This window comes from Panthera leo, chromosome E1 (genome assembly GCF_018350215.1).
Source record: "Panthera leo isolate Ple1 chromosome E1, P.leo_Ple1_pat1.1, whole genome shotgun sequence".
Classification (NCBI taxonomy): Eukaryota; Metazoa; Chordata; class Mammalia; order Carnivora; family Felidae; genus Panthera; species Panthera leo.
This window is the reverse complement of record NC_056692.1, coordinates 24,414,802-24,430,610: the sequence shown is the minus strand read 5'-3', so window position 1 is coordinate 24,430,610 and position 15,809 is coordinate 24,414,802. Positions and strand designations below refer to the sequence as shown.

Here is a 15,809-nt window from a genome sequence, read left to right as displayed (position 1 = left end):
CAATGACTCTAAACCCATATCTTTCTAAAATAATACTGAATGTAAATGGACTAATTGCTCCAACCAAAAGACATAGGTTATCAGAATGGATAAAAAACCAAGACCCATCTATTTTCTGTCTACAAGAGACTCATTTTAGATCTGAGGACACCTTCAGGTTGAAAGTGAGGGGATGGAAAACTATCTATCATGCTACTGGAAGTCAAAAGAAAGCTGGAGTAGCCATGTTTATATCAGACAAACTAGACTTTAAATTAAAGGCTGTAACAATAGATGAAGGAGGACATTATATAATAATTACAGGGTCTATCCATCAGGAAGAGCTAACAAATATAAATGTCTATGCACCAAATACGGAAATCCCCTAATATATAAAACAATTATTCACAAACATAAGCAACCTTATTGATAAGAATGTGGTAATTGCAGGGCACTTTAATACTCCACTTACAGTAATGGATAGATCATCTAGACACAGGATCAATAAAGAAACAAGGGCCCTGAATGATACATTGGAACAGATGGACTTGAAAGATATATTTAGAACTCTGCATCCCAAAGAAACAGAATATACTTTCTTCTCGAGTGCACATGGAATCTTCTCCAAGATAGATCACATACTGGGTCACAAAACAGCCCTTCATAAATATACAAGAATTGAAATCATACCATGCATACTTTCAGACCACAATGCTATGAAGCTTGAAATCAACCACAGGAAAAAGTCTGGAAAACCTCTAAAAGCATGGAGGTTAAAGAACACCTTACTAAAGAATTAATGGGTCAACCAGGAAATTAGAGAAGAAACTAAAAAATATATGGAAACAAATGAAAATGAAAATACAACAATCCAAACGCTTTGGGATGCAGCGAAAGCAGTCCTGAGAGGAAAATACGTTGCAATCCAGGCCTATCTCAAGACACAAGAAAAATCCCAAATACAAAATCTAACCACACACCTAAAGGAAATAGAAGCAGAACAGCAAAGACATCCCAAACCCAGCAGAAGAAGAGAAATAATAAAGATCAGAGCAGAAATAAACAATATAGAATCTAAAAAAAAACTGTAGAGCAGATCAATGAAACCAAGAGTTGGTTTTTTGAAAAAATAAACAAAATTGATAAACCTCCATCCAGGCTTCTCAAAAAGAAAAGGGAGATGACCCAAACAAATAAAATCATGAACGAAAATGGAACTATTACAACCAATCCCTCAGAAATACAAGCAATTATCAGGGAATACTATGAAGAATTATATGCCAACAAACTGGACAACCTGGAAGAGTTCCTAAACACCCACACACTTCCAAACCTCAAACAGAAAGAAATAGAAAGCTTGAACAGACCCATAACCAGTGAAGAAATTGAATCAGTTATCAAAAATCTCCCAACAAATGAGTCCAGGACCAGATGGCTTCAGAGGGGAATTCTACCAGACATTTAAAGCAGAGATAATACCTATCCTTCTCAAGCTATTCCAAAAATAGAAAGGGAAGGAAAACTTCCAGACTCATTCTATGAAGCCAGTATTACTTTGATTCCTAAACCAGACAGAGACCCAGTAAAAAAAGAGAACTACAGGCCAATATCCCTGATGAATATGGATGCAAAAATTCTCAGTAAGATACTAGCAAATCGAATTCAACAGCATATAAAAAGAATTATTCACCATGATCAAGTGGGATTCATTCCTGGGCTGCAGGGCAGGTTCAACATTTTCAAATCAATCAATGTGATACATCACATTAATAAAAGAAAAGATAAGAACCATATGATCCTGTCAATCGATGCAGAAAGTGCATTTGACAAAATTCAGCATCCTTTCTTAATAAAAAACCTCGAGAAAGTCAGGATAGAAGGAACATACTTAAACATCATAAAAGCCATTTATGAAAAGCCCACAGCTAATAACATCCTCAAATGGGGAAAAACTGAGAGCTTTCTCCCTGAGATCAGGAACATGACAGAGATGTCCACTCTCACCACTGTTGTTTCACATAGTGTTGGAAGTTCTAGTATCAGCAATCAGACAACAAAAGGAAATCAAAGCATCCAAATTGACAAAGATGAAGTTAAGCTTTCACTTTTGCAGATGACATGATATTATACATGGAAAATCCAATAAGACTCCACCAAAAGTCTGCTAGAACTGATACATGAATTCAGCAAAGTCACAGGATACAAAATCAGTGTACAGAAATCAGTTGCATTCTTATACACTAACAATGAAGCAACAGAAAGACAAATAAAGAAACTGATCCCATTCACAACTGCACCAAGAAGCATAAAATACCTAGGAATAAACCTAACCAAAGATGTAAAAGATCTGTATGCTGAAAACTATAGAAAGCTTATGAAGGAAACTGAAGAAGATATAAAGAAATGGAAAATCATTCCATGCATGCAATCCCAATCAAAATTGCACCAGCAGTCTTCTCGAAGCTAGAACAAACAAAAAATTTGTATGGAACCACGAAAGGCCCCGAATAGCCAAAGTAATTTTGAAGAAGAAGACCAAAGCAGGAGGCATCACAATCCCAGACTTAAGCCTCTACTACAAAGCTGTAATCATCAAGACAGCATGGTATTGGCACAAAAACAGACACATAGACCAATGGAATAGAATAGAAACCCCAGAGCTAGACCCACAAAAGTATGGTCAACTAATCTCTGACAAAGCAGGAAAGAATATCCAATGGAACAAAGACAGTCTCTTTAACACATGGTGCTGGGAGAAATGGACAGCAACATGAAGAAGGATGAAACTAGACCACTTTCTCACACCATTCACAAAAACAAACTCAAAATGGATAAATCACCTGAATGTGAGACAGGAAACCATCAAAACCCTAGAGGAGAAAGCAGGAACAAACCTCTCTGACCTCAGCCGCAGCAATTTCTTACTTGACATATCCCCAAAAGCAAGGGAATTAAAAGCAAAAATGAACTATTGGGACCTCATGAAGACAAAAACTTCTGCACTGCAAAGGAAACAGTCACCAAAACTAAAAGGCAACCAATGGAATGGGAAAAGATATTTGCAAATGACGTCTCAGACAAAGGGCTAGTATCCAAAATCTATAAAGAGCTCACCAAACTCCACACCTGAAAAACAAATAATCCAGTGAAGAAGTGGGCAGAAAACATGAATAGACACTTCTCTAAAGAAGACATCCAGATGGCCAACAGGCACATGAAAAGATGCTCAACGTCGCTCCTCATCAGGGAAATACAAATCAAAAACACACTCAAATACCACCTCACGCCAGTCAGAGTGGCTAAAATGAACAAATCAGGAGACTATAGATGCTGGCGAGGATGTGGAGAAACGGGAACCCTCTTGCACTCTTGGTGGGAATGCAAACTGGTGCAGCTGCTCTGGAAAACAGTGTGGAGGTTCCTCAAAAAATTAAAAATAGACCTACCCTATGACCCAGCAGTAGCACTGCTAGGAATTTACCCAAGGGATACAGGAGTGCTGATGCATAGGGGCACTTGTACCCCAATGTTTATAGCAGCACTCTCAACAATAACCAAATTATGGGAAGAGCCTAAATGTCCATCAACTGACGAATGGATAAAGAAATTGTGGTTTATATACAGAATGGAATACTACGTGGCAATGAGAAAGAATGAAATATGGCCTTTTGTAGCAACATGGATGGAACTGGAGAGTGTTATGCTAAGTGAAATAAGTCATACAGAGAAAGACAGATACCATATGTTTTCACTCTTACGTGGATCCTGAGAAACTTAACGGAAGACCATGGGGGAGGAGAAGGGGGAAAAAAAAGTCAAAGAGGGAGGGAGCCAAACCATAAGAGACTCTTAAAAACTGAGAACAAATTGAGGGTTGATGGGGGGGTGGGAGGGAGGGGAGGGTGGGTGATGGGTATTGAGGAGGGCACCTTTTGGGATGAGCACTGGGTGTTGCATGGAAACCAATTTGACAATAAATTTCATATTTAAAAAAAACAAAATGTTGACATTTGCTAAGACTGTTATGGAATCAGAGAGTATGATTCTGAATGAAAACCTAATGCTAAGCCACATCATCAGCCTACCTCTAAAGTCTACCCTAATTCTGATTGACACTCACTTTAAATGAGCCTTCCCTGTAGATTTTTCAACTGCCATCAGATAGGCCTTTAATGTTTTCCTCACCATAACCATAACCCTAGCCATGGCCCTGACCCTACTTGGGCATAAATGCTAGTTCTGAGGACACAATGTATTTGGGACACATGACTGATGCAAGATTACTCAGCCAGAAACAGAAAAGGAAGTTGTGACATTTGCAATGACTGGGATGGAATTCAAGTGTAGGATTGTGGGCAAACACCTAATCATAACCCATTGTATCAGCCTAGTCCTGAACACAATCCATATGCCTATCCTAACACTTGCCCTCAACTCAACCCTTTGGTAGTGCTTCAAAGTACTGGTGGACAGGCCACTACCATCCCCTGGTCCCATTGCAAATGGCACAATTTCTGGGGATTTGGGCCCAGGTAGGGTCAGAGTCATGACTAGAATTAGGGTTAGCACCTAGTCAGATGGTAGTTGTCAATCCACAGGGAGTGCGGAACCCTCCACAGAGGGTTGAGTTGAGGGCAATGGTCAGGGTGAAGGTCAGGCTTAAGTCTAACTGAATAGCATTTGGGCCGTTCTTCCATTGTCCCAGTGTTTTTTGAAGAATAGAGCCTGGCTTCCACTGAGATGACTGATCCACACCAACCTCCTGGTCAAATGGTGACTTGGTCTCACCACTAGTGTCTCTTTTTTTTGCAGTATGTGTAGGCTGAGAATCTTTAAGTTCTGCTCTTGTCTGCTCAGCAATTCCACCTTTAAGTCATTTTTTTTCACATTTCACCATAAGCTGTTAGCAGGAGCTGAGCCACACCTTCCACACTTTATTTAGAAATCTCTTCAGCTAGGGGAGCCTGGGTGGCTCAGTCAGTTGAGCCTCCAACTTCGGCTCAGGTCATGATCTCACAGTTTGTGGGTTCAAGCCCGGTGTTGGGCTCTGTGCTAACAGCTCAGAGCCTGGGGCCTGCTTCAGATTCTGTGTCTTCCTCTCTTCCTGACCCTCCCCTGCTTACGCTCTGTCTCTCCCTCTCTCTCTCTCAAAAAATTAATAAACATTTAAAAATTTAAAGAAAAAGAAATTTCTTTAGCTAAACATCCAGTTTCATCACCTGCAAGGTCCACATTTCATGAAATATCAGTACACAAACACAATTCAGCCAAGTTCTTTGCCACTTTACAGCAAGGATCACTTTCCTTCAGCATTCAACAACAAGCTCTTCATTTCTGTGTGCCATCACCAGAATGGCCTTCACTATCCATATATCTACCATTTATGACCACTAGGGGTTCTCTAAGAAGATGGAGGCTTTCTCTATAGCTCTCTTGTTTTCTTTCTGAACTCTTACCAGAATTATTTTTTAAAGGTTCATTTGTGGAAAAAAAGAAAAAAGAAAAAAATTTAAAAAAAAAAGGTTCATTTGTGGAAATGTAGGCATCTCATTTTCTAGCATGCATCTCAAAACTCTTCTAGCCTCAATTCATTGCCCATTTCCAAAGCCACTTCCACATTTTTAGGTATTTATTACAGCAGTGTCCCATTTCTTGGTACCAATTCTGACTTAGTCTATTTGGGCTGCCATAGACTGGGTGGATTAAACAACAAATATTTATTTCTTACAGTTCTGGAGACTGGGAAGTCCAAGAACAAGGCACAGGCAGATTTTGTGTTTGCTGAGAACCCTTTTTCTGTTTCACAGACCATCATCTTCTCACTGTGTCCTCACATGCAGAAAGACAGCAAGAGAACTCTCTGGGGTCTCTTTTACAAAGGCACAATCCCGTTCATGAAGGCTGTATCCTATGACCTTAACACTCCCCAAAGCCCTACCTCCCCATACCACCACGGGGTTAGGAATTCAACATATGAATTTGGAGGGACACAAACATTCAGACCATACCAGCTTCCTTGCCATCACTTGGTATTACCAGTCTTCTAAATTTTAGTCATTCTTCACAGTGTGTGGTGGTATCATATTATGATTTTAATTTCTATTTATATTATTTTAGTTTGGCCTGAATAACTTTCTTATTGTGCAGATCTGCTTGTGAAGAATTCTTATGGTTTTTGTTTGTCTGAAGTCTTCATCTTTAGTTTTAAGAGAGGGGAAAGGTAATTTGGGGCCTCAGTTCCTCTTACCTACTTCTCACTAAGCAGAGCTCCTATGCATCTCTGCCACATGATTAAGAAGTTTGTGCAAAGCCCCAGATGCACTCCCTGTCCTTAGAGGCTTCTTGGAGAATCTGGCTGGGAAGTCCTGATTCCTTCGATCTCTGTTTGTGTTAGTGAATATAAGGTGGGATCTATGTGGGTTTGCAAGTGGGAGAGGGTATGAAAAAAATAAAAGTGTGGAGTTTGGGTGGTAGGATGAGTGTGTTCATAAAACAACAGTGACTTCTTTTGTCTGTGCTCTCCTAATGGTTCTGGGACTGGGAATAATACAATTATTCTTTATCCCTTTTGTTTTGGGGTTTTCCTTGAAGTCTAATTATAGGTCAGACTATTATTGTCTAGAATTGGGGAATGAATATCATTTCACTGTTATAAAATAACATGCAAAGAGCTGGAAACTGATTACTCCACCTGAACCTCAGGGCTCTTTTATTTGACTCCCACCGACAACCCTAATCACTTTAACAACTGAACTACTTCAATACCAGAGGAGAAATAAAGGGGAGCAGATGAGAACAAGGCAGTAGGTCACCTAAAAACACCAATCTCAGACACTTCTGGTGCTGGCCCTGGGACTCCATGCCCTGGGGAGGGAAAGAGGTGTTAGGGCTGCAGCAAGAAGCTGAGATTTGGCAAAGCAGCAGAGAGCCCAACCTTTATGAATCTCCCGCCTCTCACAATTGCAACACGTAGCTCATGTTGGGCGATTAGATCCCTCTGCCTGCCCCATCATGGCACTGGAGAAGGTGCAGGGCAGTGGCTCAGGCCCTAGTTAGTAACCCCACGCTCCCGAAGTACAGTTAAGCTTTCATCAGCTAATGTGGGTGGTCAGTTTGTAGCTGGAACTCCATCCACTAGGAATGCCAGGAAGCGCGGGGCAATAGGTATCCTGGAGTTGTCCCTGGAGAGCTAGTTGCCTTTGGGGCCCTCTGCTGATATGCACCTTGCTTTTGTGCAGGAGACACTCCCACCTCGCTCTACACGCTCTTTCCTGCCTCTTGGCGGTGTTCGAGGTGCGGGCCAGCTTCTTGGGTTTACTTTTCCTGGCACTGCGAGACAGCCTTGTCTCCAACCAAGAATGGGGTGGAGTTTACTCCAATTCCGCTGAAGCACACCTACTCCAGGACCAGTCTGGGCCTGGAGCGCCCTCTGGCGGTGCTGGGTGCCGGGCCTGGACCTCCGCGCACAGCGCCAGCCTTTGGGTTTGGTCTTCTGAATGCGCTGGACAGCGTCTGCCCGATGGTGGAGCTCTGTAAACCTTTCTGCCTTGATTATTACCTCACCCCTCTCCAGATCATACACGGGGAGGCGCGACGCAGCCTTAGACAGCTGCTAGGATGGGCGTGGTGGGCGTCCAGGGAGAACCAGCATGCTGCTAAGCATAGCTTCGTCAGTGTGGACATGTAGTTGCTGGGCCTGGAGTCATACCTGTCATTTTTCTCTCAACTGACCACTGCCAAGAGGAGCTATCCTGGGCTTGCTTGACCTCTTGGTGTTCCCCAGCCTCATCACCATCATAGCTAAGTCACTTCTTTTCCTGGACATTGGAGCAGGAGGGGTGTGGCTGTCTGGGGGAGCTGGGGGGGGGGGGGGGTCTCCCAGAGTAAAAGGCTATCTTTACTGCAAGGAGTGTGCATGGGAGAGATTCCAGAAACTTTCACTTTTTGCTGATGTCATAATCTCTGGACCCGAAGGTGGAGGAATCAGCATGGTTTGGATATGGGTGAGATGGGGTTGAGCCCTGAAAATTGTGGAGACTTTCCATGGTCTCAGCCTCCAAACACAACTCACAGGAAAAATCTGGATTGGGCAGTGGTGATGTCCATACTCAGAGAATTTCTACTGGGTGCCAGACAGGGCACAGGATTCAAGTGTGGCCGGGACAAATCACTGACCTTCTCTGGCCTTCCCCGGTATGCGTGGACCTTCTGGAATGGCTCTGGTATGTATGCCAGAGAATGCTTCTGAGTGTTGGGTCAGGGTAGACATGTCTTAGATTTCAGGCCAGTACTGGTCTACACAGGGGCAACTGCATGCCAAGGCAGGTAGGGACCCATGCTACTTCAACACTAAAGACTGGACAGCATCCTAGGGACAGTTTGGCAAAGCCAAGGGAGGGATGGATAACTGTTCTGCCCACCTGATTGTGGCCCATAGAGGCTGATGGCAGAACCCTTCTCGAGGGGACTGAGTTTTGCGACCCTGGCCTTGAGGGACTTGGGGCCTGACACCTGCACTTATAAGGTTTGGACCCAAGTTCCAGGAATTACAGACTCTGGATATCACATAAATAACCCTCTGTAGTGCTTCAAATTACAAACATTTTTACACATGGTGTTCTCTATGCTTCTCAACAACTCAGGAAGATAGACCTGAAAATCCACACTTAACAGGTAAGGATCCTCAGAGAGGGTAAAAGTCACATAGCCAGGGAGAGGTTTGAACCAAGACTTAAACAGCTACCTTAGCCATAGCAGATTTATCCACAAAGACAATGACAGTCATGTGGGGCCCTTAGAGTAGTGGGATCCTGTGGGCTGATGGGCCAACACAAAGGAGGAGGCACTTAGGAGTGAGAATGACTTATGGCCCTAGGTGGGCACAATGTGGGGTGGGAGCCCTGGTTAGGCTGGGCAGTACTGAGGGCTTCAAGGAGACATAAGCTGTCAATAAAACATGACCGTCTATTCCTAAAGCCTGAGGTGCCACTCAAGGCCTATCACAATTCACCTATCCAGACTTACTAGGCCAGGTCCCCATCTTTGGGCCAGAGCTCACTCATCTGTTCCCTGACCAAGATATCCCACGCAGGGCTGTGACTTGGGTGAGTCAAGTGAAGAGTGTATGTTGTGAAATTTGAAGAGGCACTCTCTCAGGGCTGTGCAAGTGCAGGCTAACACCGGCAGGACCCTAAGACAGAGTCTCTTCTCTTTCACCTCTCTCTCCTGCCTTAGGTCTAAGCTTTGAACTCCCAGAGGGAAGAGGCTGTGGCTGCTACTGCCTGGGTGTCCCCAACCCAGCCTCTGGGCAGTGCACTGCTGTCACTTGGAGCTCAATAAACATTTGGCAGTTGTCAAGTCTCATCTTTCTTCCCTGAGAGAAAAAGGGCCTATGCTGGGAAAAGCACATGTACGTCACTCGATCTAGCCGATGGATCTAATTGGCCAGGGTATGGACTTCTCATTTGCTAGACATAAGCAAACGAGATGTGGGGGGCCGGGGTGGGGGTGAGAACCCAGTGCTCTTGCAAGATTCAGAAAGTCCAAGCCAGAAGGTAAAGGACATTTAGTCCTACGTATTCTTTTTACATGTGGGGCAACAGAGCTGGAGAGTGACAGTGACTTGCTCCAAGCCACAGAGTACCTTAGAGACAGGGACAAGGCTACATAACTAGTTCTCCGACGACAACTGTGACCTAATCCTGGAAGCCAAAGCAGCTATTGGATGCACATCGAGTGTATCGACTGTCTACTTATCAGGACTGGAGCAATGAGCAGGATCGATCCATTGCTTTTGACTGCCAGCAAGTGCTGCTCGCCGATTGGTCCGGGTTAAGGAAACAGAAAAAAAAAGGGCGTGCACGTGGTACCCTTCGTCAGAGACTGGCGCTTGCGGGTGAGAGTGAGGCTGGGGAGCGACCATGGCGTCGCTGAATAGTAGCGCTGTCGTCTGCGTGATTTGCTTGGAGAAACCCAAATACCGCTGCCCCGCCTGCCGTGTGCCCTAGTAAGAGTGGGGGTCGTGGGGGAGGAGGCCGGGTGGAGCCTGCGGGGCGGCTCGGGGACCCGGCGGGGGCTGCGGGAGGGTCCGCGCTGCTTTCCGGGCCGACGAGGTCGTGGCCTCTGTTGTTGCAGCTGCTCCGTGGGATGCTTCCGGAAGCACAAAGGTCAGGCCCTGGCCCCCCCCACCTGAACTCCCGAGTGCTGGCAACCCCCGTCAAGCCCTGCCTCGCCCCAGGGGGAACCTCTACCTGTGAATGCTTCCTCGGGTTTCGAACAGTGAAAACTTCTGCTCTGCCTTTTCTTTTATAGACTTTTTTTTTTTAAACATTTATTTATTTTTCAGACAGAGAGAGACAGAGCATGAACGGGGGAGGGTCAGAGAGAGAGGGAGACACAGAATCCGAAACAGGCTCCAGGCTCTGAGCTGTCAGCACAGAGCCCGACGCGGGGCTCGAACTCACGGACCGCGAGATCGTGACCTGAGCTGAAGTTGGCCGCCTAACCGACTGAGCCACCCAGGCGCCCCTTTTTTTTTTTTTTTTTTTTAAACAGTGAGTGGACTGCTTTGGCTGTCAGAGTCGACCCTGGTAGTTTCTTCATCTTAGTATTCTGACGCAGAAGCTGCGCTTGCTGAGGTTAACAAGAACGTTTTCTTTCCTTTAAAATGTTTTGTTAGAAACGAGGTAGATCTGTTCACGGTAAAGAGTGATTAGTCTACATTTTAACTCCAATTCGGGGTCTCTTAGCCCTCAGGGACTCTTTCCAACGACCTTATGCTGGGTTGACTCTTTTGTTAAAGTTCCTCATTGGTTTCTTGCCTCTAGTGTCCTCCCTTCCAGAATCGGACTCAGTGGTCCTTTTCAAGCTGCTTCCCTCCCCGTTTTTGTTTCTTACCCCTAATGTCCCTGGAGCATTTTCAAAGGAAACTTTTTGGTTCAAGATAGACAGGAAGGAAGTAGAACTGCTTTGCTGGAAATAGGGTTGTGGAGCCGGGATAGGTAGGCTTTGCTCTGGCTGTGCAGCCCAGGGTGGCCCAAGAACCCCTAAGGCAATCTGGGGTAATCTGGATCTTTTAACTGTGTGGCCCTGCTGCTGCCAAGGTTTTTCCTGAAGTGCACATTTGAGTAATTCATTCCCTTGAAAACTCCAGCCACTCTAGCAAAGGAAATTAGTTGGTGGTTCTTAACTTGGGTATTGCTCTCCCTAGGGAGATGCACTGTTACAATGTTTCTGTTTCACAGTAGCTGATGAGGGTTGGGGGCACTTCTGGCAATTGGTATTGACTCAGATAAACACCCTGTGGTGTGTGAGACTCACACCATTTCAGCCCTGAATACCACAGTGCCCTTGATGAGGGAGAGACACTGGTCTTGGGAAGAAAGGCCAATCTTCTGTGTGGCAGTCTTTTGTTCTTCCTCCACTTGTGTGGGCCCCAGCCTCCTGCCAGGCCTGCCCTCTCAAACAGCTGGCAGTTGCTTATCACCATGTCCTTGCACCTGACCCTATTCTTTCAGGGGTCTGGTCCAGCCATAGACCTTTCCCTCTGCCAGGAATGCTCTTTCCACCTGGCAGTGCCTCCTCTTTGTCTCCCAGCCCTCTCAGGTGATGTAGATCAGACTCTTCTCCATCTCTCTAGCCACCATACCTAAGACTCAGCCCATTGAGGTGGGCCTGATGACTTCCATCTGTGTAATCCCAGTGGCACGTGGCACATGCAAATTTGGTATCTGAAACTGCTGAGAAAATAGTTTGGTAATTGAAGTCAGTGTGCCACTTGATCTTGGTGAAAGCCCTGTTAAGTTCAGCAGGGTAAGGAGAATGGGGATGGACCCTCAGGTGCATGAGGCCTATTTCCTCTACCCTCTGCCAAGCTCAGGGTTGCTTGTTTTCTGGATACTGCCCTTTGATTTGAACCCTCACTTCCTTTGCATCCATCCATCTTCATCCCTACCCACATCCCTTACCTGGAACATAAGTTTCCCACCTAGGTGCTGCTGGCTTGGTGGAGAGATGTGGCCTTGTCGTTAAAGTACAAGTGACGTGCATCTGATTTGTGTCTCTTTCAGAGCAGTACAACTCTAAAACTCTTATTGAGAAAAAAAGATCAGCTGTTACTGCAAAAACTATAAAGCCTGCAGAAGACAAAGGTGGGTTGGTTGATTTCAAACCAGCCAACCTAGGAAAAGGTTTCAGGTAAAAGAAGCCGAAAGGAAAGAGATGTGGGTTGGGGCAGGGAGTCAGGAATGATGGCACCTTCCTTAGCCTGGAGCACCAGGAGTGGGGCACCTGTTATGTATTATAGAGCAGCCTGAAGGTATTGTTAAGGACAAGAAACAAGGGGGGCAGAGGGGATAAATGCTGTAGCTGTAGTTTGGGAATGAGGGGTGGACCCTGCTGGCAGGATCCTTCTCCAGTCATGGCTTCATTTCTCCCTCCACGGGCCTGGCTGGAGCTGTCAGTTCACCTGAGCTAGGCTCAGATGGGCGGCTGCCTTTGGCATAGGTCACCTTCCTGCTGCTGGGGGCTCCTTGGGATTTATTGGGAGAGTGGGCTGTCATCTCATCCATCCATCCAGACTTCAGTATCTCCTGGGTGTCATGCCAGTCTTTGAAAGCAGTCCCTTCTGGTGCCTGAATATTCACAGCATGGGGATAGCCTGTTTCTGCCCTTTGAGAAACTTCTTTGTTGGGTTCAGGCAGTGCCAGAAATTTCTGGCCATGATGAAAGCACAGGGCATTCATGTTAGCAGGTTTTTATAGAACACCTAGTTTTTTGGCCCCTGATCAGGCTGGAGCCATAGTGAGGGGAGCTGGGGTGATAGGAATTAGAAAATCAGGCTCCTGGCCTAAAGAACACAGAAACATGTAGAACAATATGTGAATACTAGGATGTATTTATTAAAGTCACCAATTCTTTGCTTTCACTTTCATTCCCGTTCTAAAAAGAGGAATGTTGGTACAGTTATAAATTCCAGAAAAAATTACTTTTGTCTACACCTACTTACTCCTGTCACTTGTGTGCACATTGTTAATCTACTGCAGTAGTTGTTAAAATCTGGCATCTAGGTTTTGTTTCTAGTCCTAATTAGTTGTGTTCTGTATTCCTTAGATGATGATGACTCTATAGATGATTTTCTCAATAGTGATGAGGAAGAGGACAGTTTCTTTGCAGAATTTAAAGAATTTAGGTAAGTCTGTGCTGTGTTTACTTCTTTGTCAACCACTGATATATTTAATCCAATGTGTAGAATGTGATTTTGTTATTAATAAATAGTTGATCCTTGAACTGTGCAGGGGTTGCATGCCCCCCCCCCCCCAACTATCATGCAGTTGAAAATCTATATAACTTTTGACTCTCCCAGAATTTAACTACTAATAGCCTAGTGTTGACTGGAAGCCTTACCAATAACATAGTTGATTAACACATTTTGTATATGTATTATATGCTGTCTTCTTACAATAAATAGGAAAAGGAAATGTTAAGAAAATCATAAGGAAGAGAATACACTTACAGCACTGTATTTATGGGAAAAAATCTGTATAAGTGGGCCTGTGCAGTTCAAGCCTGTTGTTCAGGGTCAGCTGCACTTGAGTATGGCATGCAGAGCCCTTCAGTTGCATGATTCTGTGAATATTTACTCAGGGCTTCAACACCTCCCAGCCTGCCTACAATTCTCTTGCCCTGGAATCCTACTGGTTTTGTGGGTTAGCAAAATTCTCCTTCAGGCCTTGGTTCAGGTTACCCTTCCTTATATAAACTTCACTTTTTGTCTTTCTCAGAAGTAAGCATTTTTTCACCTTTCCATGGGGCCTTGTAATGTACCACTCATTTTATAGTAATTTCTCTCTCCCACACTAATTTGTAGGGCAAGGGCCTGCATTTATTCCCATGTCCCCAGTGCTCCGTATATAGTCTAGCCATTAATGTGGACAGGGCAATCCCAGGATCTGGTTTTTCAGAGGGATGTGGGTGTTAACAGTGCCCAGCGTTTGTGTAGGACTGTGCGGTCAGCCCTTATAGCAGTTGTGTATGTGATTAGTGGGCCAGTGTAATTCCTAAAGATAGATGGGAGTTTCATTGTTCTCATCGTAGGCTGACTCTGCTTGGCACCCACTCCCATGGTAGTGATTAGTTATACTGAGGGTGAAGCGGAGATATGAGGGTAGATATGAAAAGTTGTGTAAACTGCAAAAACACGCAGATATGAGTGTCCGTTCATTGCTACTGATCCTGCTCTGTGAGGATCAAGCACTTGCTTAAACAACATTCAGGGTATGTAGTGTAACTGTCCTTACCCAGTGAGAACCTTCAGGCCTATGAAGAACAAAAACATGCCAACAGCTTAATGCTATTGTTTTCTGTATTTATCCCAGTAAGCTATTTTTTCCTAGTTGAAATGGCCTAAAGTTAAACTATTTACAGAGATGTCATGAACAAGAATCTGTGATGGCGTTTAACTTGGAAATCGTCTGATAGGCTGATCTCACCTTATTTAAGTGAAGCATTGGTTCAGTTCTTGGTTTTAAAGGTTAAGGGGATATAGTTCTTGATATTTATTACATTAGATACATTTAGCTTTTAACTATCTCCATCTGTTCCACTGAACTCACATTGGCTTTCTTGTTCATTTTTAAGGGGAGTCTGCAGCATTAAGAAGCCTACTGTTCAGGGGTGCATGGGTGGTTCAGTCGGTTAAGTGTAAGTGTCCGACTTCGACTCAGGTCATGATCTCACAGTTTGTGAGTTCAAGCCCCACATCGGGCTCTGTGCTGACACCTCAGAGCCTGGAGCCGGCTTCAGATTCTGTGTCTCCTTCTCTCTCTGCCCCTCCCCCACTTGTGCTCTGTCTCTATCAAAAATAAATGTAAAAAAGAAGCCTGTTCAGTCCACACCTTAGACAGTTGATGGTCAGCCTCAATCAGGGGTACAAGGCAAAGCTCATGAGGGTCTACATGCAGGAGCCCTTGTTTGTGGAGTTTGCTGACTGCTGTTTATGGATTGTGGAACCATCCCAGGATAAGGATTCTTAAGATAGATTATTGTGTTGCTTGCTCAATCATGTGCATAGCTCTCAGAACCTGCCCGCTCCTCCTCCCAGGAGAACAGCTAGTGTGGGGCCTTGAGCAGGAGTGTGACTTCCAGGGTACAGGCCAACTGACCTAGGGTAGGCTGCAGAAGTCTTTATCTCAAGTCCCATGGGTGTGGATTTCAGATAAGATGTGGATACTCAACATGGCAAACCCTTTATGGAGAGAGAACTTGACATTTAGGTGGTTGTCTTTAAATGTTTTAATTTGGGTACAGGTTAGACATCACATACGATACTGTTTGTCAAGTTTTATACCCATTTGAGTTAAAACTTGCTCACTGTTGCTAAATAAAATCAAGATACGGTTATTTTCTGGTAAATTGCATTGTTCATCCCTAGGTCATAAATGCTTGAAATTACATTAAATAAACCAACATACTAAATAAGGTTTTGTTCTTTTTAAAGGAACTAAATGCAAATAACCCAGTCGAAATTTTGGGGTTAACTTCAAGCTGACATGGCCTGTTCTGTTTGCAGGGAATCGCAAGTGCCCCGGTGCAGTGATGAACCACACCAGTGAGTCGGATCTATGAAGGTAGTAAAATGTGGGAAGTTCTCTGTGGCCCTGAGGTTTCTTAGTCCTGGTTTGGCAACCAACCCATGACACCTGTCAGGGCTTGAGATGTAGATGGGAGCCCCATGCCACTGGTGGCTGTGGCAGCTCTAGGTTGCGGGCGGGAGCTGTCACTTGTTCACGTGTACTTAATGTTGCTGTGGGAGTAGTTTGGCAGCTTAGTGT

General features: G+C 44.6%; 1 protein-coding gene across 1 annotated transcript; it reads left to right on the top strand.

The window, feature by feature from the left end:
- The first annotated feature begins 9,836 nt into the window (after positions 1-9,836).
- On the top strand, positions 9,837-15,629 carry ZNHIT3 (zinc finger HIT-type containing 3). The gene is given in 7 exon segments (XM_042916253.1): positions 9,837-9,985; positions 10,114-10,145; positions 12,048-12,128; positions 13,090-13,138; positions 13,140-13,168; positions 14,617-14,679; positions 15,548-15,629. Coding segments are annotated over 7 exon segments (396 nt in total). The 5' UTR covers positions 9,837-9,899; the 3' UTR covers positions 15,604-15,629.
- Positions 15,630-15,809: the final 180 nt, after the last annotated feature.